At 41.3% G+C, this 25,747-nt stretch overlaps 2 protein-coding genes and 2 long non-coding RNA genes across 5 annotated transcripts; 3 read left to right on the forward strand and 1 right to left on the reverse strand.

Annotated features, from left to right (window-relative positions):
* Positions 1 to 694: 694 nt before the first annotated feature.
* On the forward strand, positions 695 to 5,824 carry LOC120048208. The gene is made up of 4 exons (XR_005476988.1): positions 695 to 2,334; positions 2,497 to 2,638; positions 5,290 to 5,399; positions 5,564 to 5,824. It is a non-coding gene; the product is annotated as an uncharacterized LOC120048208 (long non-coding RNA).
* A 1,253-nt stretch (positions 5,825 to 7,077) lies between these two features.
* Positions 7,078 to 18,570, reverse strand: phykpl (5-phosphohydroxy-L-lysine phospho-lyase). Its single transcript, XM_038993986.1, has 13 exons — positions 18,416 to 18,570; positions 18,186 to 18,304; positions 11,029 to 11,188; positions 10,848 to 10,922; positions 10,660 to 10,747; positions 10,453 to 10,569; positions 10,197 to 10,279; positions 9,784 to 10,009; positions 9,486 to 9,640; positions 9,231 to 9,320; positions 8,898 to 9,028; positions 7,933 to 7,974; positions 7,078 to 7,631 (listed from the first exon to the last, which is right to left on the reverse strand). Exons 1-12 carry the CDS (start codon positions 18,472 to 18,474, stop codon positions 7,934 to 7,936), a joined length of 1,344 nt encoding a protein of 447 aa, XP_038849914.1. The 5' UTR covers positions 18,475 to 18,570; the 3' UTR covers positions 7,078 to 7,631; position 7,933.
* LOC120048209 lies at positions 13,810 to 17,272 on the forward strand. The gene is made up of 5 exons (XR_005476989.1): positions 13,810 to 13,897; positions 14,050 to 14,172; positions 14,693 to 14,731; positions 16,776 to 16,879; positions 17,075 to 17,272. It is a non-coding gene; the product is annotated as an uncharacterized LOC120048209 (long non-coding RNA).
* A 619-nt stretch (positions 18,571 to 19,189) lies between the features above and the next one.
* LOC120048210 (protein FAM53C-like) lies at positions 19,190 to 25,352 on the forward strand. 2 transcript variants are annotated; one of them, XM_038993989.1, is made up of 5 exons: positions 19,190 to 19,229; positions 21,652 to 21,884; positions 21,984 to 22,044; positions 22,156 to 22,949; positions 23,944 to 25,352. In XM_038993989.1, exons 2-5 carry the CDS (start codon positions 21,804 to 21,806, stop codon positions 24,181 to 24,183), a joined length of 1,176 nt encoding a protein of 391 aa, XP_038849917.1. In that variant the 5' UTR covers positions 19,190 to 19,229; positions 21,652 to 21,803; the 3' UTR covers positions 24,184 to 25,352. The 2 variants fall into 2 exon arrangements, with proteins under 2 accessions (XP_038849917.1, XP_038849918.1); XM_038993990.1 differs by having other exon boundaries at positions 19,198 to 19,221.
* Positions 25,353 to 25,747: the final 395 nt, after the last annotated feature.

A 25,747-nucleotide genomic window follows, 5' to 3' on the forward strand; every position in this document is an offset into this window, starting at 1 on the left:
CTTTCAGGTTATGTTGATGTAGGACTCATTTTACTGTGGATATAGATACTTTTGTACCCATTTCCTCCAGAATCTTCACAAGGTCCTTTGCTGTTGTTCTGGGATTGGTATGCACTTTTCACACCACAGTACGTTCATCTCTAGGAGACAGAACGCGTCTCCTTCCTGAGCGGTATGACTGCTGCGTGGTCCCATGGTGTTTACACTTGCGTACTATTGTTTGTACAGGTGAACATGGTACCTTCAGGCGTTTTGAAATTGCTCCCAAGGATGAACCAGACTTATGGACGTCTACAATTATTATTTTTTTAGGTCTTGGCTGATTTCTTTTGATTTTCCCATGATGTCAAGCAAAGAGGCACTGAGTTTGAAGGTAGGCCTTGAAATACATCCACAGGTACACCTCCAATTGACTCAGGATAATTGACATCATTTATCAGAAGCTTCTAAAGCCATGACATTTTCTGGAATTTTCCAAGCTGTTTAAAGGCACAGTTAACTTAGTGTATGTACACTTCTGACCCACTGGAATTGTGATACAGTGAATTATAAGTGAAATAATCTGTCTGTAAACAATTGTTGGAAAAATGACTTGTGTCATGCACAAAGTAGATGTCCTAACCGACTTGCCAAAACTATAGTTTGTTAACAAGAAATTTGTAGAGTGGTTGAAAAATGAGTTTTAATGACTCCAACCTAAGTGTATGTAAACTTCCAACTTTAACTGTACATGCAGGCTGGCAGAATCATATTACTCTGGGCTCCGGCTAATGGTACCCGGGCCGAGTCCACTTAAGTTTATCCGGCCCGATTAACTTTTTCAGGAGTAAGGCCATTTGAGGTAATACAGGCTATGGCAGTGTTTTTCGTAGTTACAGTCCACCCAATTGAAAAGTGTATATGCACTTCCATAATATTTGTTCTAGGCAATAAACATGCAGGATACCCACACAAAAATGCACTGCCGTTAAAATCCAGTAAAATGGCAGTACCGTGAAATAATGGTTGTTTAATTAATGATATCTGGTAGCTTGCTGTGTGTGTTGGCTTCTAATGGTAATTTTTCATTTGTGTTAGCTAATTGTGCTGCACATTTTCTTCTGTTCTCTGAATTCTGTTTGGAAGTTTTATGACTAACTATTTCTTTATTTAAGAAATAACACATAAGCATGTCTTTTATTTCAATATTTCATTTATTTCATGCTACAATCCACTAGGATTTTCAAAACCCTATTTTTATCACATTTTATTTCCATACATCATTTGTCAAAATGTATTGCACCTGAATTTGACCCTGAAAATATTACTTATATTTTCCCTTAGCTTTTAAGCAATTAACATAATCCGTGCAGTCATTTAATTTTAACTTCTGTAGCTAAATAAGGAGGTAGGCATATCAGTTCTCGCTAAAAATAGATGGCTGCGTGCAGCCTGCTTGCTCGAGCACATTGGTCAATAGCAACAGTTTTTCAAAATGTACACAAAAAACTTCTAAAAGTGGAACATTGGTCAATAGAACAGGGAAGAACATTGGTCAATAGCAACAGTTTTTCAAAATGTACACAAAAAATGTGCTATTGACCAATGTTCTTCCCTGTTCTTTTGAATTCTTGTTTTACTTTTATAAGTAAAGCGGCAGTTTGTTGGAGAGATGAAAGTCAAGGTAAGATTTGCTAGCTAACTGGCTAATTTTAGCGAGCTAATGTTAGCTCTCTGGCTAATCCACTAAGGACATGGTACATTTTCATTTCTACCTGTTGTAGCTAGCTAGATAACATTGACATTTTAATATCTGTTTAGTTAATGATTGTAAAGGGGTGTGTGTGTATTCTCTGCATGTGTGTGAGAGAGAAGATGATCACAATAACTTTAGAAAACATTCATGTCAACGTAGTCATGCTAGCTGTGTGTGTGTTCAGTGTGAGAGGGAGAGAGATGATTATGATCACAATCTATAGAAAATATTATCATGTCAACATTGTGTCATGCTAGCTGTGTGTGTGTGTGTGTGAGAGAGAGATTGTACATTAATACACATAGTAAACATTGATTGTGTGTGAGACAGTAAGGTAGCCTACTGTAAAAGTCTTGAAATGTATACCTCCCCACACACTGGATGTGAAGATTTTCTTGATTCATCAGAGATCCTTGTATTTTGTATTTGACAATAGGATACATTTTGCCTATCCCTGCTCCCCCTCAACACTCATTCTAACGTTACACCTCTCAACTGCCCGTTTCAATTAGTTCTCTGTTTTTGCAGGAATCGTCTAGCTTGGCTGGAGGAAACAAAGGGAAGAGTACAGAATTTATCCAGCCTGCTGACTAAGAAATGTAAATGGCCTGTTTTGCTTTCTGTCTATCTATATCTCTTCATCTGTCTGCCTCACTGCCAGGTTGCTGAGGGGCAACATAGTCAATGTACTTGCTAGGCTAAGTCTAACTTAGTGAAGACCTTAGGTAATGGTTAATCATGATTCGTCTCGGTCTTTACAGTTCCTGAAACATGTCAATGACCTGATGCATGGCCTTTACAGCAGTGCTTCGCCACCCATTCAGTTACCAGTGACCTATTTTGGCACATCCCAGTGAAAGGAGAGAGCAGAAGCATCCTTCCTTAAATCCATAGTCATTGACAGTAAGTTGTTGCCAAAATGTTATTTTCTCATGTTTGATATTTTTTTCCCCCATATGCATCATGTCTCACAGACTGGATTCCCCAAGAGACATGCTATTCAGCTGTCCGTGATTGCCTGATCGTACACACTTAAAAAAAAAAAAAGTGGTATCTAGAACCTAAAATGGTTCATCGGTTGTCCCCATAGGAAAACCCTTTGAATAATCTTTTTTTGGTTCCAGGTTCCATTTAAAACCCTTTCCACAGAGGGGTCTACATGGAACTCAAAATAGTTCTTCCTCAAACCAAAAATGGTTATCTTATGGGTGCATTAGAAGTGTAGTGTAAAGAAATCCAATTGAAATAGCACTGCTTCTAATAATAGAAGTTAGTAAAGTAAACCAAATCCTATTTTAACTCGCAAAACTCTCGTCCTAATTCAACACACACCTCCCTTGGTGAGTCATGTAAAGTTTCCCCCATTTCTCTCTTGCTCACTCAAACTCAAACATGTGCGCAGTTACAGAGATGAGGAAGATATTTGCCAATTACACCCATTTCTAACAATGTTTGTTGCAGATATGATATAATATTTGTATTGTCTCTTTATTGCCCGTTTACACATACTTTAATTGTAGCATTTAGCTTTCTATTTTTAAGACTGCCAAGCTGTCTTCAATTTGGGGGAACCTCTGTACGGGACAATGTCCTCAGGATTATGGAGCGGTGCGTTTATAAAAAGTTTGAATATTACAACATGTATTAGGATTAAACAAAACTTAACCATTTAGAGATTAGTTAAACATTTATCCAACTGATATCCTCTTTCTTAAAATGTTTCAGATTGATGACCAATAAATTAATGTTCCACTTCAATATGAAGGGACAGAGGAGCAAACATACCATTGCTACCACTTTTAGTAGATTCTGACTGTTAAAGATATTTTACTGTGCGTTACATTTTAGTTATTTAACAGACTCTCTTATCTAGAGTGACTTACAGTTAGTGCATTCATCCTAAGATAGCTAGGTGGGACAACCACATATCACAGACATAAAAAGTCAAATGTTTCTCAAAGTAGCTAGCAGTTGAGTCAGAGCTAGAGGAGGGAGGGGTCAAATGCAAGTGCTGGTTCAGTTTTTTTTTTATGGGGGGGGTTATTTAAGATACTGTTTAAAGAGGTAGGGTTTCAGATGTCTTGGGAAGATTGAGTGTAATCATGGAGGCTTCCCCAAAAAATTTACCAGGAAAAAAAACATCCTAAATAATATATCTTTTGTCTCTCAGCGCTTCATAAATGTCCTTTAATTCGCAAGAGGCTGAATGTATCTCACCGGCGAAAGCATCAGAGCGAACGAAACAACGCCACTCTGTCTCAGTATGTGTAGCGAATCTATCTGATGCTGTCTGGTCAGAAAGAGTATGACATTTTTGCAGCCCGTAGCATTGAATGCAAAAGAAGCCAGCAAGCATTTGGCACCCATTGATAAAAAATAAATTAAATAGGCAATCAGCGTTAAGTTAAACTGAGTGAGCTCAGCTGTGAATGGTCCTGGCTCACCAAAAAACGTGTAAAGGGAAGCCTGTTTGGATTTGGCTTCAGACCATTCACATTGTCATTATTGACAGAAAAAAAACTTCAATTGCATCTCATTGTGTTGTCTTCATGGCTAAATTTTCTAAATTAGCGATGGATGGATATAGGGATTTGGACTTCTGGTTTTACTTAATTCTCCGTACTGGCCAATGATTATAACGGATCCAACCATAAATTCATACATTGTGCCCCTGGCCTGAGGATGGAAGTTCAACATGTAGCTAGAAGTAGTATGCTAATGTTAACTAGCTGGCCTGGCATATCATTGAAAGGAAGTTAGGCTAGCAAGCAAGTATTTTAACCAGGTAACCTAGGATTTTAAAAAAACAACTAAAAGCGTGTACTGTACGACAGAGTCATAGACTGTTTAGGCAACATGAAAGAGGAGGATGGCATTGGCGTTTCTCTATAAGTAGGGTGAATCAATGTGGGGGGTTTTCTATCTGCACGCATGCAAATATGCACACACACACAGAGAAATCAGAACCATGGACAGCCACATCATATTTAGCTTACGTTGATTGGACTAAATCGTTTTTGGTTTCTTTTAGTCACTGTATTAGACTAAGCATAGGTGATTAGATGTTGAAGTTGAAATGGTGCTGGAATACTGGATGCAGCTCCTGTTTTCTTTGTGACTTGGTAACTCTCCATGGTTCTAAATCAATAGTTTAGTAGTCTGAAAATGTAGGACACCGTTACGTTGCTTGACCATGCTGTAGGTCATGTAACTGTTTGTTACATGCAATATGTTTTTTGGACTTTACCGGACAGATGTTGCTCTCTGGCTTTGTAGTGAAACAACAAATGTGTGGTTGAATTTATTCTGCCAATGTGTCTTCTTATTGTCTCGGCCTTAGGCCTATATATCACGGTGTCAAGGCATATGATCGAATAGGTTACAGAGCAAACAATACAATTATCACAACACAGGTTGTAATATGGCTTTTTCCCACCCTGGATTGGCTTCCCCATTTGATTTTACCCACGCACCGCTACTGTGCGTTTACAGTTCCTGTCCTGGATGCCCACGTTATGCCAATCATTAATTTATTTTAATTTTTATGCTTACAGTAAGTGTCATGAAAAGCCAGGGAAAAAATCAGGAGGTTGGTGTGTTGCAGTACCTCTGGAAAGCCCTTAAATATGCCCCTGACCGCTGTGGTGAAGAACGCAAAGTGTGTGTATGTATATATATTATAAATGCCACAAAATTCTTCAACCCGTACTTTGGAAATACTTTTAGCCAGCTGAGTCCACAAAGTTTCTTAAGGAATGTCTTTTTCTAGTTGTCTTTTTAAAATCTCAAATGTATAAAGTTGTAATGCACCGATTCTCTTCACTGCAGATCTGACCCATCGCATGACTCTTGAAGAGGGCCACTACGCTCCAGATCGCTACTACTACTACGCCACTACTCTCCAGTACCCCATAACAACACTCTTATTAATCATTCATTGCCTTTATATATTCTGTGTCCCTGTCTTTCTATGCATGTAGTCTGTGGGTGAATTATAAAACAATTACTGTATGCAGATGTGCAAAAACTTGTGATTTAGATTTGTTTTTGCCGTTGCTTGATCCATTTTAAATGTAAGAATATGTTGCAGATTAACTTTGTATTTGTAGTTCTTTATGATAGCCACATTAGCAGCTAATTAGGATTTAATTTTGGGGTGGTAAATACAGGCGAATATACTGACAAGTCACCTTGTCCTAGAGAGATTTACAGTAATCAAAACATCACGCCAGGGTAAGCCTACATAAAACACCTTATTTTAAGTGTTTCTGAAATCCCCTATGGGGAAAACTTAATCCGGTAGTTGCAATGTGATGGATTGCATTCGGAAAGTATTCAGACCCCTTTTGCACATTTTGTTACTTTACAGCCTTATTCAAAAAATAAAAATGTTTTTAAATCCCTCATCAATATAAACACAATATCCCATAATGACAAAGCAAAAGACGGTTTTTGTACATTTTTGTAAATGTATAAAAATTAAAAAAATACAGAAATGACATATTTACCTAAGAATTCAGACCCTTAACTCAGTACTTTGTTGAAGCACATTTGGCAGCGATTACAGCCTCAAGTCTTCTTGGGTATGACGCTACAAGCTTGGCACACCTGTATTTGGAGAGTTTCTCCCATTCTTCTCTGCAGATCCTCTCAAGCTCTGTCCGGTTAGATGGGGAGCGCCGCTGCACAGCTATTTTCTGGGATGCTTGAATGGGTTCAAGTCCGGGCTCTGGCTGGGCCACTCAAGGACATTCAGAGACTTGTCCCGAAGCCACTCCTGTGTTGTCTTGGCTACGTGCCTAGGGTCATTGTCCTGTTGAAAGGTTAACCTTCGCCCAAGTCTGAGGTCCTGAGCGCTCTGGCGCAGGTTTTCATCAAATATCTCTCTGTACTTTGCTCCATTCATCTTTCCCTCGATCCTGAATAGTTTCCCAATCCCTACTGCTGAAAAACATCCCCACAGCATGATGCTGCCACCACCATGCTTCACCATAGGGATGGTGCTCTGTCAGAGTGACTAACGGGTTCTTGGTCACCTCCATGAGGCCAGCTCTAGGAAGAGTCTTGGTGGTTCCAAACTTCTTCCATTTAAGAATGATGGAGGCCACTGTGTTCTTGGGGACCTTAAATGCTGCAGAAATGTCTTGGTACCCTTCCGCAGATCTGTGCCTCAACACAATCCTGTCTCGGAGCTCTACAGACAATTCCTTTGACCTCATGGCTTGGTTTTTGCTCTGACATGAACTGTCAACTGTGGGACCTCATATTGACAGGTGTGTGCATTTCCAAATCATGTCCAATCAATTTAATTTAATTGTAATCTAGTTGTAGAAACATCTCAAGGTTTATCAATGGAAACAGGATGCACATGAGCTCAATTTCGAGTCTCATAGCAAAGGGTCTGAATACTTATGTAAATAAAGTATTTCTGTTTTGAATTTTCTTTAAATTATCAAAATGGGGTATTGTATTGATTGAGATTTAGATTAGATTGAGGATTTCATCCATTGTAGAATAAGGCTGTTTACGTAACAAAATGTGGAAAATGTCGAAGGGTCTGAATACTTTCCGAATGCACTGTATTTCCACAGGGAAGTATAAATGCGAGGAGGATCAAAACTCACTGTACTCACAATTTACATTGTGTTATAGTAGAAATGTATTGCTTTTCTGTTGCATATGTCACTGCTTCTCTTATATCCCTCATGCAGAATCAAAAGCAGTCACTAATTCCACTTTATGAATTGTCACAAACCATTCTTGTGTTAAATCTAGTAGTGTAATCTTAATGATTTAGTTTTTTTATCCTTAATTGTGGTATGGATCTGTGAGATTGGTTGTGTTGAATACTTCTGCATTCCTTCCCTTGTCTTCCGCCAAGATGACTCCAGTTCGTCTGAAAAGCGAAAGATGCAAGTTCTAGGACCGTATCCACAAAACGCCTCAAAGTAGGAATGCCAATATAGGATTAGTGTAGCCTTTTCTATGGACAGATCCTAGGATAAGCACTTCTACTCTGAGATTTGTATATACGGGCCCCAATGAAATCCAATGTCTGAGAAATGCACTTTTAACGGTTAGTGAAATCTCCTGGAGGAGTACATCACACTATCAACAACACTACCTCTGACTCCTTCTGATTGTGACCAATTCTTACTGTCTGATGCAATTAAATCTTTCTACAGGTTTGTACAAACCTTAATCTCCACTGTCCAGTTTTTGATGACTGCGCTCCATGTCTGAAAAGGAAAAAATAGAATTGTCAACAGGTCCCTACACACCTGCTTAAGTGGTGTGTAGTATGGATCTGTTAAGACTGTTGTGTAATTGCCATTGGCCCAGTTCAGAAATAGTCGGCAGATATACGAATCGGGTCGGTGCAGGCTCCCTGAACCTTCAGTTCTGTAAACACTGCAGTGGTAGAGTCTACGTTGGATTAAAAAGACTGGGTATTCTGTCTCCTTAAAGGAAAAATCCACCCAAAATCACTCATTCTTTTCATTTACAGTGTTAAATATCACTATGTGAGAACAATATTTTTTTGTGAACAAATGTTTCATTTTGGCGTTATAATAAGGTGGATACTAAGCTAATAATGATTAGCTTAGTATCCGCGTGACGCAGCATGACAACGGGAACGCGATTGGTCGACAGTCTATTGGGTTTGGCGTTTAAGTTCTTTCATTCATTGGATTCCTATCTCCTTTCTATAATATCTCTGGCAACTGCACTATGCAATGCACCCTGGACTAAAGAGGCAGACAAATAGGAAAAATGTGCTAGATTACACATTTCTCGAGGTAGGAATATGGCAAAAATATAATCAATGGCTCACTTGACAGAAGACGTTGGACAGTATTGAAATGTGACATGTATGATAGACGTTTTCGCGATCCAAAAGTCGTATTCCTATTAACTTCCAGTGAGAGACTTTATCACGGTGTTACGTCATACAAGACGGATTTCTGCCTGCTTGAACGCCAATAACTCAGAAAATCATGAAATGACCCAGGGAATCGATAGAACATCACTCAGAGACGCACAAAAACAATATAATATTCAAAATGGGTGAACCTTTCCTTTAAGTATCATAAATGTATACTATACAACTGTGTAAATGTATTGTAATAAGTCAGGGCTATAGGGTAAGTGTTCCAGTCACCTGTGAGGATGTGGTGTATCCTGTCTGCCACCAAGTCTGCGTCCTCCATACTGAAGCACATGGGAGGTTTAAACTTGACAATGTTCTCCCAGGGGCCGTCTGTACTGACACAGATATACTCCTCTTTCAGTCTGGAATGGGAGAAGAGACCAAAGGATATTTCTGCTTACAGGTTCTCTTCTAAAAGTAATGCAAAGATTTATACCAAAATAAGAATAGTGTTAACTCTTCACTGAATTGTGACTGCAGCAAACACTGACACACTTTGATATGAGTGTATAGTTGTTGCTTCACACGGCCTCGTAGCAGTGAATGACCAGTCTGACCCCACACCTTCTGACAACTTGCGCTGCTGCGTCTGTAGCTGGGGTCCTCTGTTCTTTGTCGGTGACCAACTCCAAGCCCACAAACAGCCCCACTCCACTGCCAAGAGTAAACACAAAGCCAGTTATTGTATACTGTCTTCAGCCAGTATCTCAGAATGGATCATGCTGTAGACTAGAGAGTGTGAGGTTGACGGCAGGGTCATATGTGAGTAGTTATTATAGAGACATTCCCTTCACATAATCCACGTCGTAGGCACCCTACCGGACGTCTCCAATGATTGGATGTTTGGTCTGTAGCTGTGTCAGCCGGTCCAATAGGTGTCCTCCTACTCTTGAGGAGTTCCCCCTCAGGTCCTCCTTCTCAATGACGTCCAAGACAGCCAGGCCGATGGCACACGACACTGGGTTACCGCCAAACTGCACAGTCACAGGAGAACCACAAACCATGATTAGGGATGAGACTCCTAATATGAGTTACACATGTACACCATGAACGTTTGTGCACGGTTAACATTATTTAATAGGCAGAATATAGGTTGTAACAGCCACCAGTTTCTCACTGTATTGAAGTACTCCACTCCGTTGGCTGTGAAGGCCCCAGCGATCTCCGCTGTGGTTGCTACACATGACAGGGGATGTCCGTTGCCCATCGGCTTGCCCATAGTCACTATGTCAGGGCTAAAATCATCACCTTGCAGCTGGAAGGCCCAGAAATGGCTCCCCACACGCCCAAAACCTGTTTGCACCTCGTCCGCCACAAACACTCCCCCTGCAGAGCGCACGTATCTGTCGAGACAGAGAGATACCAACACTCACTGTCACATGTCAAAGATAAAAGCAATAGCTTTTACTATCGTAATGGCCTCAATCCTAACTCAAATGAGGATTTGGCTCTTCGTCCTTTTCTTCACCGATGAGAAAATGGTACAGTATAATAGTGCACTAATATTGTATGCTCAGAGGCAGTACCTACTCTGCTACTTTAGTTGAGTATCCCTTGGGCAAGAGGATTTGGCCTCCAACACTGGGCAATGACTCAGCAAAAAATGCAGAAACCTGTGGTCGCAAGTCAGTTTTGAGTTATTAGATCCATAGAATTAGTACAATACTTATGAACATTGTTATTACACTGTTAATACACTAATCAGCATTACACCCTGCTCGGTGTCCAAATTGAGACTATTTTCAAACTTTCCTTCTCCATGCAAAACCTATTGTATTTACCGTACCTTGCGACCTTTTTGGTGCACCTTGTCTATCACATCCTTCACAGTATCTGCATATGCCTGGGCTGGGTTGGGATGGTCCTCTCTGAATATACCTCTATAGGTGTCTGGTATGGGTGCCTGTAAGGAATAAACAGGAAAATTACCATTTTAGCTTTTTGTAGCACACGCCAAAAAATAGAGGCATGCAATATGTATCCTCTTACACACCACGTGAACCCACTCTTTCTGTCCTGTCAGCTTCTGGAACTTGTATGGGCTGATATCGATGAGCGAAGTCAGGTGCCCATGATATGCGCTAGTATGGAGGAAGAGGGTGAAAAGAGGAAGAGGTACATTTAGAGAAGAAATCTACTGAGATTAGTAGTAGTTTTTGGGTGATATGTGAGAAACCTTACTGGTCAAGCACAATGACGTCTTCATGTTTGGTGTACTGGTGGGCCAAGCGTAGTGCCAGATCATTGGCCTCTGAACTGTTGGGAGACATATATATTACATTATTCTTCCTATATCTTACGCGGATGTCATTGGAGCTGTGTTTCAGGAGGAAGTTATAGGTTGTAGGACATGGTGTCTTACCCTGAGTTGACAAAATAGAAGACACACAGCTTGTCGGGCAGAGTGGCGGCGAGGCGGTCGGCATACTGAACTATATTGTCGTGAAGGAAGCGCGAATTGGCATTCAGAAGCTCCATCTGCGTTGTGGCTGCTTGTGTGATGCTGGGATGACAGTGACCCACTGTAGGTGCATAGGTGCAACAACAATCCAATGTTTCGTTACATACAATTAACACTAGGAGGTACTGTCATGTTGATTATGTTGTGGTACTACTGTAATGTTCAAAGGGCTTTGGACTGTGACCTTTGCTCTCACAAAGTATTATTCACCAAATACAACAGAATATTTATCATATCAGCTGCATTAAAATAATGTCACCAATAGAGAGCAACAGTAATGGCATCTTTTTGTAGACACTAACTCCGCCATGGTTTGTTGAACAAAGCCTATGGGAAAATGTATGGAGTTTTTGGATAAATTCCTGAAAATAAGGTCTGTGGTAAATACAGGCTTAGGAGATCTTAAACGTTTTGTTCTATTAGATCATCTTCATCAGGTCACTTTTGTTGAATTTTGAAGCATTTACCCAGAGGGCATACGACGTGATAAAGACGGCTTTTACCAGTTGAAATCTGGTCGGGACGTCTTATAACCAGATCACAACCAGATTAAGACGCATTTTTGACGTATGGGGAAAAAAAACATCTTATGTTGGTTGATATCTGGTTTTTGGTTGAAATCTGACTGAAATACTGACCAGTTATCAAAATGCTACTCAATGAAAAGACATCAATCTATATAAACATGGGCATAGTGTTTGTGGGCCATGCACCCATTGAATATAAGACACTAGAAGCATTACAATTATTACAGTTGGAGTAATGTTCTTTTTCAGCAGGGTTTGCATGATTCAGACCGGGGCAGAATAATATTTCTCTGGGCTCCGGATATTGCTACCCGGGCCGAGTCCAATTCAGCTTATCCGGCCCGATTAACTTTTTCAGGAGTAGGGCCATTTAAGGTTTTTATTCGGCAGGTGTTGAAATGGCAATTTTACAAAAAACTAAGAAATGTGATCTATTTCACCCCCAAGTCATGGAATTTGGTAGGTCATTAAAGCAAACATTTGTGACAGTCTCTGCGGTCCTATAGCTATTCGAGATGGTCCCTAATTTAGAGAATCTATAAATGCTTTTGGTTTTACTACAGGCTATGGCAGTGATTTTCGTAGTTACAATCCACCCAATTGAAAAGTGTATATGCACTTCCATAATATTTGGTCTAGGCAATAAACATGCACAATAATACAAGATACCCATACAAAAATGCACTGCCGTCAAAATGCAGTACAGTGAAATAATGGTTGTTTAATTAATGATATCTGGTAGCTTGTTGTGTGTGTTGGCTTCTAATGGTAATTTTTATTTGTGTTAGCTAATTGTGCTGCACATTTTCTTCTGTTCTCTGAATTCTATTTGGAAGTTCTATTATGACTAACTATTTATTTAAGAAATAAAACATAGGCCTATCTTTTATTTCAAAAGCATACTACAATCCACCAGGATTTATAAAACCCTACTTTTAATCGCAATTATTTCCACAACTAATTAGTCAAAAATGATCGCACCTGAATTTGACCCTGAAAATATGGCTATTATATTTTTCCTTAAAGGCTTTAAGCAATTCACATAATGCGTGCAGTAATTCAATTTTAATTTCAGTAGCTAAATAAGGAGGCAGGCATATCAGTTCTAGTTAAAAGTTGGATGGGAATCTATGCCTCGCGCGCAGTAATAGATCTCTGCGTGCAGGCAGCCTGCTTGCGCGAGCGCATCAGTCAACAACAACAGTTTCTAAATATGTACACAAAAAACTTCTAAAAGATTTTACTGCTAAGTGGTAGTCCCTGTTCTCCTGCATTATTGTTTTACTTTTGTAGGTAAAGGGGCATTTTGTTGGGGAGAAGAACATCAAGGAATAATTAGCTAGCTTGCTAACTAACTTACTCAGCTGGCTAATTTTAACTAGCTAACATTAGCTCTCTGGCTAATCCTCCATGGATATGGTAAATTTTCATTTTTACCTGTTGTAGGTGTTGGTTGTAGCTAGCTTGCAAACAGATTGACATTTTAATATCTGTTCAGTTAATAATAGCAAATATGTGTGTGTATTCTCTGTGCGTGTGTGTGAGAGAGATGATCACAATAACTTTAGAAAACATTGTCATGTCAAAGTTGTCATGCTAGCAATGTGTGTGTGTTCTGTATGAGAGAGGGGGGGAGAGATGATTGTGATCACAATCACGTATTGAAAAGATTGTCATCATGTCAACATTTTGTCATGCTAGCTGTGTGAGTGTGTGTGAGAGAGAGAGAGAGAGATGGTACATGAATACACATATAGGAAACATTGATTGTGTGTGGGACAGTAAGGTAGCTTAATTCTTGAAATGTGTACCCCCAATATGGATGTGAAGATTTTCTTCATTCATTTTTATTCAACCTTTATTTAACTAGGCAAGTCAGTTAAGAACAAATTCTTATTTTACCTACCCCGGCCAAACCCTCCCATAAACCGGACGACGCTGAGCCAATTGTGCGCCACCCTAATGGACACCCGATCACGGCAGGTTATGATACAGCCCAGGCTCGAACCAGGGTCACTCGGGAGCCCATTCATCAGAGATCCTTCTATTTTTGTGTATTTTGTAATTGACAATACAATTGATTTTGCCTATCCCTGCTCCCCCTCAACACTCATTCTAATGTTACACCTCTCAACTGCCTTTTCAATTTTTTTTTTTTTTTTTGCAGGAATCTTCTAGCTTGGATGGAGGAGTGAACAAAGGGAAGGAGTACTGAACGTTATCCAGCCTGCTGACTAAGAAATGTAATTAGCCTATGTTTTGTTGTCTATCACTCTCTCCATCTGCCTCACTGCCAGATTGCTGAGGGGCAACAGTCAATGTACTTGCTAGGCTAAGTCTAACTTAGTGAAGAGCCTAGGCAATGGCTAATCATGATTCGTCTTTGTCTTTACAGCTCCTGAAACATGTCAATGACCTGATGTATGGGGTCTACAACAGTTACCAGTGACCTATTCTGCCACATCCCAGTGAAAGGAGAGAGCAGAACCACCCCTCCTTAAACCCATAGTCATTGACAGTAAGTTGTGTGCTAGATGTTATTTTGTCTTCTGTTTGATATATTTTGTCTTGTTTGATACTTTTTTTCTCTGGATTAGGTCTCACTGAGACTGGATTATCCAAGAGACATGCTATTCAGCTTCCCATGATTGCCTAATCTTACACTTTTGAAAAAATAGGTGGTATCTAGAACCTAATAGGGTTCATCGTCTGTCCCTATAGGAAAACCTTTAACACTTTTTGGTTCCAGGTAGAACCCCTTGTTTCCAGGAAGAACTATGTTGGATTCCATGTAGAACCCTTTCCTCAGAGGGTTCTACATGGAACGCAAAGGGGTTATACCTGAAACGCAAAATGGTTCTACCTGGAACCAAAAAGGGTTCTACCAAAGAACCCTTTGGAAAGCCGAAGAACCCTTTTGGAACTTTTTTTTCTAAGAGTGTAGTGTAAGTAAATCCAATTGAAATAGCACTGCTTCTAATAACATATGTTTGTAAAGCAAATAAAATACAATTTTAACTCCCCCTTCTTTTTTTCAGTTGCAAAACCTGTGTCCTGATCAACAGACACCTCCCTTGGTGAGTCATGTATTGTTTCTCACATTTCTCTCTTGCTCATTCTCCTCGCTCACTCAAACATGTGCGCAGTTGCAGAGAAGAGGAAGATATTTGCCAATTACAGTGCATTCGGAAAGTATTCAGACACCTTGACTTGTTCCACATTTTGTTACAGCCTTATTCTAAAATGGATTAAACCATTTTTCCCTCCCTCAATCTACACACAATACCCCATAACGACAAAGCAAACACTGGTTTTTAGAATTTTTTGCATTTTATTAAAATTAAGAAAAAAACGGAAATAGCAGATTTACATAAGTATTCAGACCCTTTACTCAGTAAAGGCAGTGATTACAGCCTCAAGTCTTCTTGGGTGTGATGCTACAAGCTTGGCACACCTGTATTTGCGGAGTTTCTCACATTCTTCTCTGCAGATCCTCTCATGCTCTGTCAGGTTAGATGGGGAGATTTGCTGCACAGCTATTTTCAGGTCTCTCCAGAGATGTTCTATTGGGTTCAAGTTCGGGCTCTGGTTGGGCCACTCAAGGACATTCAGAGACTTGTTCTGAAGCCACTGCTGCATTGTCTTGGCTGTGTGCTTAGGGTCATTGTCCTGTTGGAAGTTGAACCTTTGCCCCAGTCTGAGGTCCTGAGCGCTTTAGAGCAGGTTTTCATCAAGGATCTCTTTGTACTTTGTTCCGTTCATCTTTCCCTCGATTCTGACTAGTCTCCCAGTCCCATAAAGGCTGATTGGTAGAGTGCTGCAGAGATGGTTGTCCTTCTGGAAGGTTCTCCCATCTCCTCAGAGGAACTCTGGAGCTCTGTCAGAGTGACCATCGGGTTCTTGGTCACCTCCCTGACCAAGGCCCTTCTCCCCCGATTGCTCAGGTTGGCCGGGCGGCCAGCTATAGGAAGAGTATTGGTGGTTCCAAACTTCTTCCATTTAAGAATGATGGAGGCCACTGTGTTCTTGGGAACCTTCAATGCTGTAGAATTTTTTTGGCACCCTTCCCCAGATCTGTGCCTCGACACAATTCTGTCTCTGAGTTCTACATACAATTCCTTTGACCCCATGGCTTGGTTTTTGCTCTGACATACACTGTCAACTGTGGGACCTTATATAAACAGGTGTGTGCCTTTCCAAATCATGTCCAATCAATTGCATTTACCACAGGTGGACTCCCAATAAAGTTGTAGAAACATCAAGGATGATCAATGGAAACAGGATGCATCTGAGCTCAATGTTGAGTCTCATAGCAAAGGGTCTGAATACTTATGTAAATAAGGTATTTCTGTTTTTTACTTGCAAAAAATTCTACAAACCTGTTTTCACTTTGTCATTTTTGGGTATTTGTGTGTAGATTGATGAGGGAAAATTTTTATTTAATCAATTTTAGAATAAGGCTGTAACGTAACAAAATGTGGAAAAAGTCAAGGGGTCTGAATACTTTCCGAATGCACTGTACACCCATTTCTAACAATGTTATAATGGCGATTCTGATCCAACCATAAATTCATACATTGTGCCCCTGGCCTGATAGGATGTAGCTAGATTTGCCAATTACACCCATTTCTAACAATGTTTGTTGCAGGAATTATGACAGACATTACTTTTGAACAAGATAATATTTGATTGTCTCTTTACACATACTTTAATTGTTGCATTTAGCATTCTTTTTTTAAGACTGCCAAACTGTCTTCAATTGGGGGAACCTTTGTCTGGGACAATGTCCTCAGGATTATGGAGCGGTGTGTTTATATAAAGTTGTTTAAATATTAAACATGTATTAGGATTAAGCATAACTTTATCATTTGGAGATGAGTTAAAAATTGTAATTATACAACTACTGTGTAATTTTGATATCCTCTTAAAATGTTTCGGATTGATGACCAATGAAGTAATGTCCCACTTCAATATGAAGGAACAGAGGAGCAAACATGCCTTTGCTACCACTTTTAGTAGATTCAGACTGTTAAATATATTTTACTGTGTGTTATTGTTGTGTACTGTCCTGCATTCCCACATTATGCCAATCATTAATTTATTTAATTTTTATGCTTACAGTAAGTGTCATGAACAGCCAGAAAAATCAGGAGCTTGGTGTGTTGCAGGCCCTCTGGAAAGGCTTTAAATATGCCCCTGAACGCCGTGGTGGAGAAGGACGCAAAGTATGTACGTGAGCAAGTTGCTCTTTTTTGAAGACATCTCTAAGCTATAAATGCCACAAAATCATTTAACTAGTACCATGGAAATATTTTTAGCCAGCTGAGTCCACAAAGTTACATCAAGAATGTCCTTTTCTAGTTGTCTTTTAAAATCTCAAAATGTATAAAGTTGTAATGCACTGATTCTCTTCACTGCAGATCTGACCCATCGCACGACTCTTGAAGAGGGCCACTACGCTCCAGATCGCCGTCTGTGCTCAGAGGTCCTTGATGACGACCTACCCCATCACACCACTCGTATGAATCACTAATCAAATAAAACAATGGGCCTTTATTGTCACGTTCCTGACCTGTTTTCTCTTGTTTTTGTATGTGTTTAGTTGGTCAGGGCGTGAGTTGGGGTGGGCATTCTATGTTATAGTCTGTAGTCTGTACCTGTAGTCTGTACCTGTTCGTGCGTTCTTCGTGTATTTGTAAGTTCTCATGTTTTAGGTCAGTCTACGTCGTTTATTTGTTTTGTAGTTTGTTTAAGAGTTTTCGTGTTTCGTCGTTCTGTTAATAAATATTCATTATGTCTTCATCACCCGCTGCGCCTTGGTCCGCTCATTCACCACAAGACGACCGTTACATTTATATAGTCTGTGTCCCAGTCTTTCTATGCATGTAATTAATGTCTGTGGGTGAATTATGAAACAATTACTGTATGCAGATGTGCAAAAAAATTGTGATAATAGATTTGTTTTTGCCATTGCTTGATCTATTTTAAAATGTAAGAATATATTGCAGATTAACTTTAATTGGTGACTATGGAAACAAATAGAAATGTAATAAACAATGTTTTCAATATCCTACTTTATCCTCTGCAATACTTTTTACAGTAAACTTAGAAACAAAGGTGCTATCTAGAACCTAAAAGGGTTATTCGGCTGTCCCCATAGGATAACCTTTTTGGTTTCAGGTAGAACCCTTTTGAGTTCTAAGTAGGACCCTTTCCACGGTTCTACATGGAACCCAAAAGGGTTATACGTGGAACCAACAAGCCTTCTCCCTAAAACCAAAAAGAGTACAGCCGAAGAACCCTTTAGGAACCTATTTTTCTAAGAGTATAGGTAATAAACTGTAGTCAGGTGGTCATTACCAGGTTATGATGAGGTGTTAACCTCAGACCTTATTTTCGGCGTTTAACTTTATTCCAAAACTATTCATTTCCCATTAATTTTGCACATTGGAATGGCTGAACGATCCTGAGGTATATCATTTCCGATTTGTTGTACTACAAGTTGGCGAGCTCTATAGATGTGTCTCTTACCGTGCTGAACGTTGCTGATACAGTCCAAGTACCGCTGGCCATTTTCGTCATACAAATACTGTCCTCTGGCTCTGACTATCTTCACGGGATCGTCTGAATAGAAGAGTCTGCAAGACTGCCTAGGAGAGACATAATTTAAACCATTTTACATGTCAGTGCATAATTTCATACGAGGGCCAAGCGTTGTTGCTGCCAGCTTAAGTTTCTTCAAGTCATGCACAGTTACATACCCAATCAGTTTATTTCGCATTGCAAGAGTCTCTTTTTTCCTGAACATTTCCAACGCCATTTTCACTGCGTTTCTCTTAGTTTGTATTACTAAATTAAACTCCAGATTCTAGTTGTCTTTTCCGTCATTTCAACTTTCTGAAGAAATCACGTGGATTTTCATAACTGCGCATGCGTCTGTCTGAATGACGTGGACGCATTCTGGATTATAATATTATATATATATTTTAAAAAACGAATGATGTGTCTGTCTTTTTGTGTGAAAACTATCATTTTAGTTTTCTTTCCCATGCAAAAACTTGTACTTAATTCACAGCACCTCATCGTCACGAAAATTTGACAAACTACACTACCCAGAGTTCAAAACATGTTTTTGTAGAGCGCTGGGATCTCGCCGGGCACATTCATTTCCAAAAGGACTAATAAAAACTGTGGTAGTGGCAAAAGACCAACCCAACCGACACAATGCTGACTTATTATCACAGAAAAATGCTGTACAGTACTCAATGCGTTTTTCTTTAGAATACTTTCTGTCTACTGTTTTTTTTCTACTTTTAGAAGAATGTGGGGGTGATTTTCAAGAATCAAAAAGCAAAACGTTTTTCATGTTTAAGATTTACATTTAATTTGGGAGACGATATATAGTTAATTCCTAGATGGATTGTGATATAAATAGATTTTGTGTAATAAAGATACAAGCATGTTAGACGTTTCAACCACCCCTTTTTAATGGTTTCTTCCGATGGCTATATATTCAGTGCAAGGCCATCAACTACCCCGTGCTGCTTTCGGTTGCTAAGGAGACAAGGTGGGCAGGTAAATTAATCATCGAGCTAGCTACGAAGCAGTCTTGTGTTGCTGTCAATAATCAACGTCATTTTAAGCTACATTTCTTATACCGATATGTAAATTAATTCAGATACGTTGACAATTAGATGAGTAAGCATGACAACATAGCAAACTAGCTAATTGCTAGCGGAGTGATAAGCTGGACTGTCAGTTCCCACGGGCTGAATGTTCATGCTAGCTAAAGTTAGCTAGACTTGAGTCGGCTTGCTAACTAACTAGGTGGCTGTCAAGTTAACGTTATCTGACCTAGACAGATACTGTAGGCCAAATGAATAACCGCTAGCTTAGCTAGACATGCTTGTGGTGATACTGCAATTTGTTAGCCAACACTGACCGGCTAGTTTGTCAGAACTTGCAAACTGTTACGTTTAATTACTAGCCAGCTGCCTGGTTGGCCCACCACACAGACCGTATTGCTGCTGGCTAACGGTAACTACCTAATTGCTTTCGTAGCCATCATTAGCCTCTAAGCTTCGTATTTGGGATGATGACCAAATCTAACGTAAAACATTTGCAAACTGGCACCATGCCATATTGCTACTAGTTAGCCTATTCATATTAGCAAGCAACAATCCAATTGGTCAGATCACATAATTTGTTGTAGCGTTAGTAGGCTAGCTTGCCTACTACTAGGTAAGTAGTTACTGGCTACTAACTAACTAGCTAGATCAGCAGATGGAGACCTCAGAGCTGACCACAAGTATGTCGGTTTACCAAGCACTCCTATTATTGATTTGAAATTCTTTGCTTTAACTTCCAAAAAGAGTTGCCTGCTAAGTTGCAAGCAAGCTTTAACGTCTTTCTAAACATGTTGAGGTTCCGTTAGGTTAACTGTGTGGGTTTGTCAGTGAGTGGAACACGTGTGCCATTTAAACCAAACTTCTTATGATTAAAATAACCATGCACGTTTTAGTCATTACTATTTGTAACTGTTTGATAGGTTTGACATGTAAAGTGTATTAGTGATGATTCTCCCACAAACTAAGTCCAGTCATGAACTTATTAAGTTAGCTTATCTGTCAAATGGCTTGTCCATGGCACTAGCTTTTGAGTTGTATTTAGTGTTGCGTTTTTCTTGTGCTGTAGAATTAACTTGCCACATGGAAACCAAGTCCCTGTAGGCCACATAGCCCCCTAAGCCTAAGCACTTAAAGCAACAGTGGCTAGTAGGTGGGGGAAACTCCCCATAGTTCCCAAAACCAGAAAGAGACCTCTGTCACCCACATTGGGATATCTACATTGGCAGTTGGAAGTGGTTTATCAATTGTTGGTTTTATAACTTTTGGTTTCGTTGTGCACAATAAATATACAGAGGAGTGCAAAGGTTGCAATGACTAGTCTAGTGTTGTATCTGGGCCGGTCTTATTTGGTGTGAGACTTTGTATAGTAGAGAATCAGTGTGTTCCCATAGGGTGTGTCTAGTTTCAATAACTGTTACGTTTGTTTTAAAGCTGACTGACTCTGGCATTTGCATGGGGGGGGGTGCATGGTGTGGAATGTGTCGGCGAACAACACTAACTGGCACCTTGTTTTGCTTGTCACTGCATGGTGCTTAGTTGTGCTCGGGTCCTTTTATGCATATTTTGTTTTCTGTTCCTTGGTCATTTTAAGGTCCTTCTAGTCCCATTTTCCACTTTCTCTTCCCCCTTTTGTCTGTCTCAGAGTGGGCATGGTATGCCTATGGCCCCAATCCCCCTCCATTTCACACATTTCCCCCATCCTCCCCCTCTTTTCCTCTCGCTCTCCCTCCCCCTCCATTCTCCTCACAGCCCTCTACAAGGGCCACACTATTAGCACTCACTTTGAATTGGACCCACTTGACTATAATGTGCCTTGGTATTGCCCAGAACTCTACATCTGTGCATCTAATAAATTATTTTGTTTGTATTCTCACAAAGAAAATTAATGTTTTCTGCAATGTATCGGATTGGGGTTCTTAACATCATCGCTTTTTGACGTTGCACTTCTGCTGTTACTTTGCGTAGCTTTCATCTCTGAGGCAGGAGCTAGCCTATGTCCTAGTCTGTCTCCTATAACTCTTGTCTGGTAAGGCAGAACACTCATTAGGGTGGTGGTCACTCTTCCTCCTTTTGGTCTGCTCACAAAATGGTGTCAAAATAGCTGCACACGAGTGTTGCATGCTTGTACGAGGGAGAGCAGAGTAAGTAAGTATCCTGACACTTTGTTTTGTACACACACACACGCACATTCCTGGTATTACCCAATGCAAAGCTGTGGGATTAACAGGAAATTGACTTGCACACCCAATCATTCTGTATCCATGATGCTCAGATTGATGTGCCAATCCAATCCCTGGTAAAATAAATCGAGTATGGTCTACTACTCGGCATTAAAATGTGGATGCTCTGCTTACTCTTTCCCTGTTCAGGTGAGATGATGAAGCTGTTGATGACATTGTCTCAGTGAGGTTGGAAGGGTCCGTCTGGCCGGTTGAGGTGGGGAGGGGACACCACTAACCTCCCCAGCAGTCTGACGGACTGACAAACGCCATCCCTTCCTCATTGGCATCAGCGTGTCACCATGGTGACGCTCATCACAGAGCAGCTCCGCAGACAGAATCTGGAGGAGCCCCCTTACCGCAGGGCTTTCTCTCTTAATGTGGTGAGCATGCCATGTGATACAGACCGGCTGTTTTGTAGCGTTTCCTGTATGAGGAATTACCATTGCTATAAATCCCGTATCTTTGTTGCTTTGTTTCAGTCATTGCCTGAAGTGGGTTTTAGCCCCACGGTCTGTTGGCGCGGGTATGGGTTGACTCCAGGTAAGGATCCATTAATTCCTGAAACTTTTTTATAAAGTCTCCCGCTAAATCATTAACTTGGGGGAAGGGTCAACATTGAGTCATGTTTTTTGGTTTGTTTCACTTCCACAGAGCGCAGTTGGTCTATGTTCCCATCCTCCAAGACCCATCTGCAGGATGCCGCCTCTGTCCTGTCCTCCCTGGACCCCCTAGGAACCCCTCTCCCCAGCACCTCTGTGACAAACATGTCCCTACAGAGCTCCCCGCCGCTGCCCCCTCCTCCCCCCAAACGCCACTGTCGCTCCCTGTCCGTGCCTGAGGACCTGTCCCGCTGCCGCACCCCCTGGCGCCCCAGCGCCTCCAAGATCTGGACCCCTGTCAAACGCCGCTGCCACAGCGGTGGGGGGGTGGCCGGCATGGGGGTTGGCTCCTTGGTGGGCTCCGTACCCCTCCGAGGCCCCAGCTCCTCCCTCACCTCCTCCCTGCACTCATCCTCCAGTCCCACGTTCTTCAGCCTGGCCCTGTCCCCTGACTCCACTCTCCCGTGGAGTGTTTCCTGGGACCACTATGACCCGCCCAGGGAGAGCTGCACAGGCTTATTCCCCTCTTCCTGCTCCTCCTCCCCGGCCACGCTGGGTTCCTGTCGGCCCCTGCAGCAGCGCCGCTTCTCCCTGTCCCCTGTGCACATCCTGCCCTCTCCAGCTCTAGCCAGTCGCTACATTGGGATGGAGGCCCCGGCTCTCTCCCCCGCTCCCTCCTCGGCCTGTAGTACCCCATCGTCCTCAAGGCGTGTCTTGCCCCTCCGTCTCCCACGCTGCCACTCTCAGCCCTGTGATCTACGTAAGCCCGGCCTGAAGCGACGCCATGACCCAGACACGCTCCCCAACTTCACCAGGCCCGGCCTTGACTTCAGCAAGATGACTCAGGTGAGCTGGATGGGATGTACATCAGTTTTAAGGCCTATTAAATAAGATAAATGCTATATAGAGCCAAAAATACACAGCATGCACCATTTTAGTAGAAACTGCTCATAGTTCTCCTTTAGTCAGAGCAAACTTAATTTGCCTGTGAGTGGCAGGAGGCCTAAAGCGGCTCTCCTGCCTCTCCCCACAGACCAGAGTGTTTATGTTGGGATCATTAGCGAGGAGAAATGGGCCTCTGGCTCGCTGGTTCTCTGAATCGCTCTCCCCTCATGAGACAGAACTACTGCTCTCACATTCCTGTCCCAGCCAGACCAGTCTGGATTTGGGTTCAGGGTGTGGTGTTGGGACTGTGCTGCCTGGCTGGCGATGTAGCCTCACTGCCCTGACCCGGTGTGTATGTGTGTGTTTGGGATGACCCTTGCATTCCTGTGTCCGGTTGTTGATGCATGCCCATGACCAATTGCTTGCCCCTATGGACATCCACCACCACCCAGCCATCTATATTTAACCACTGGATTTTGGCAATGCTACTGACTTCCTGTTCTGAGGAGTGATGTCATCACTTTCTCTTTTGCAGTTTTCTCTCACCCCCAGTTGATTTCTATGGCCTTCTGGGCATTGGACCTGGGGGTGTGACTGAAGCTGCTGCTGGGTTTTGCAGCTGGCTGTGTGTGTCCTTGTCATGTTTTAAGATGGTGGGTTGTAGTTTAGGAAATGGCTGCCTTTCTGGTGTAAAAAGATAAAGGGACTGCACAAAGTTAGCTCTGGCTGGGGTCTTGGTGCAGGATGAGGAAATAGCCAGAACATTTGTCTAGACAGTGATACATTTGCATATGATTTGCGTAGACCGTCCTTAGGTGGACATTGAGGTTCTCACACATGGTATTTTGAATAACCACGGAAAATACATATAAAGCTGAGTTTTTTGGGGGGGGGGGGGGGTTTGTACAATGAAGACGTTGATGTATTTATTGTTTCCTTCCATGTCCTGTTTTAGATTCGCAGTGGGGAGCCCCTGGTGTGTGGAGCGGCTGTTTGCATGGGTCTGGAGCCCGTTTTAGGGGACTTCAGAGGAACCTTTTCACCTGCAGACCTCCTGGGAAGAACCAGCATTGGACCGCTGAGTGAAAGTGAGGAGGAAGAGAAAATAAATATGGGTGTGCTGGAGGCTGGACAGCAGAGTGTGTTTGAAAGAGACTGCACAGAACTGGACTTGAACCTCATTGAGGAGAACTGAAAGTGGTCCCTGGTGCTCTCTGTGTGATTGCTATTCATAATCATATCCACAACACACACACTTTATATAAATGTTTTCAATGAAGGTAAAATAAACAAATGCACACACCTGGCTGAGCCCTCGGGAACCTGCTGCCTTCCTAGGGGCCACACCAGGGGCCCTTCATATCACTGGCTGACTGTAGACTAATAAGAATCAATATTACCATTATTGTAATGCTAGAGCAACTTTGACAACCTCATGTTATTCAGCATTTTGGGACAATGTAATTCTGCGTGACATACTCTATGGGTAAATGTGTATACCCAGAAACACAATGGAGCTAAAGGCTAAGAAATTATGAATTCTGAAGGTACAAAATAGGCACTTTTAAATAATCTGCGTAGTGTGTGTGTACGACTGATAATACCATTATTTTTAAAAAATGATGCAGTTTGGTTTCTATGGACACGTCGCCATTGTACACTTCTGAACGTAGGGTCAGTTGCGTTGCTGATCGAAGGCCTCTGAAAATGTTGCAGAAGCCTGCACACACATCTGTTTTCATGGGTGTATTACTACTACTTTCTGATGTGTTTGATTTGGCCCTGTGGAATACCCACACCAGTAAAGGGAAACATAGAGGGAAAACGTGCTTTCCTCAGCTGGCGAATGGATCTTTACTGCTTCCTTTCCCCATACTTCTTGGACAATAATGCATTCATTTGTTCTCCAAACCAATTATCCACCATTGGAAGAAATCAACATTGTACATGCATCATGCCTTAAGCTCACTATAAAAATAAGCTGTTGCTGTTTTTTGTTCATAACATCCAGATGTTTTCTTCTTGGTCGCCCATAGAAATGGAACCTAGATTCTACGTTCTATTTCTTTGGTCTCTCCATTCTGTTTCCCACTAATGAACAGATCACACTTGCACTGTAATAGGATTTGAATAATTGACTCGATGCTGCAGTTGGATTCTATAGGGCACAATGTAATAATGTACTGTACAGTGGTCACGTGGAAACCATTTTGTGTGAGTATGTGTGTGAGAAGAAACCAGTAGCGATGCAAAGGATTGGTGGCCTTTCGGAGAAAATTTTTATTGTATGTTTTCAGATGGAAGTGTCCTCTTACACAATTTGTGTACAAATAAAGTTTATTAGAGAATCATTTTGCAAGAAACCCCCCCTTGTCCTGTGTTTCTTTCAATGGGAGATTTTTTTTTAAATGAATAGTTCACCCAAATTACATATTGGTTTCACTACCTTCTAAGCAGTCTATGGACAAGGTATGATGGGAATCCATGCTTTGGTTTAGCTAGCAAATGGTAACGGGCTAATGTGATGCTCCATTAGCCGTTACTGGATAGGTACTGTTAGGCGTAACAGCATAAAGAATTTTCGACCAGCCTTAATTTGGTGATACTATCTTCATTCTCGATTTGGCCATACATGTACATTCTAAAATGTCTGTCCAGTTGCAGGGGGTTTGTTTGAATTTATTAAAATCATTTGTTTCTCCATTAAGTAATCTAACAGTGTGTATGCTGCCATATTGTCTATTTCAAATCTTATCTCA

This window comes from Salvelinus namaycush, chromosome 5 (assembly GCF_016432855.1).
Source record: "Salvelinus namaycush isolate Seneca chromosome 5, SaNama_1.0, whole genome shotgun sequence".
NCBI lineage: Eukaryota > Metazoa > Chordata > Actinopteri > Salmoniformes > Salmonidae > Salvelinus > Salvelinus namaycush.

What these genes read in the sequence shown, in the direction of transcription:
- phykpl (XM_038993986.1), bottom strand. Translation starts at nt 18,474, where the DNA reads ATGGCGTTGGAAATGTTCAGGAAAAAAGAGACTCTTGCAATGCGAAAT. An exon ending in TATCAGCAACGTTCAGCACG is followed by an intron (nt 11,189 to 18,185) that starts GTAAGAGACACA and finishes ATGCACCTACAG; the next exon opens with TGGGTCACTGTCATCCCAGC. An exon ending in GACGTCATTGTGCTTGACCA is followed by an intron (nt 10,748 to 10,847) that starts GTAAGGTTTCTC and finishes CCTCCATACTAG; the next exon opens with CGCATATCATGGGCACCTGA.
- LOC120048210 (XM_038993989.1), top strand. Translation starts at nt 21,804, where the DNA reads ATGGTGACGCTCATCACAGAGCAGCTCCGCAGACAGAATCTGGAGGAG. An exon ending in GGGCTTTCTCTCTTAATGTG is followed by an intron (nt 21,885 to 21,983) that starts GTGAGCATGCCA and finishes GCTTTGTTTCAG; the next exon opens with TCATTGCCTGAAGTGGGTTT. An exon ending in ACTTCAGCAAGATGACTCAG is followed by an intron (nt 22,950 to 23,943) that starts GTGAGCTGGATG and finishes GTCCTGTTTTAG; the next exon opens with ATTCGCAGTGGGGAGCCCCT.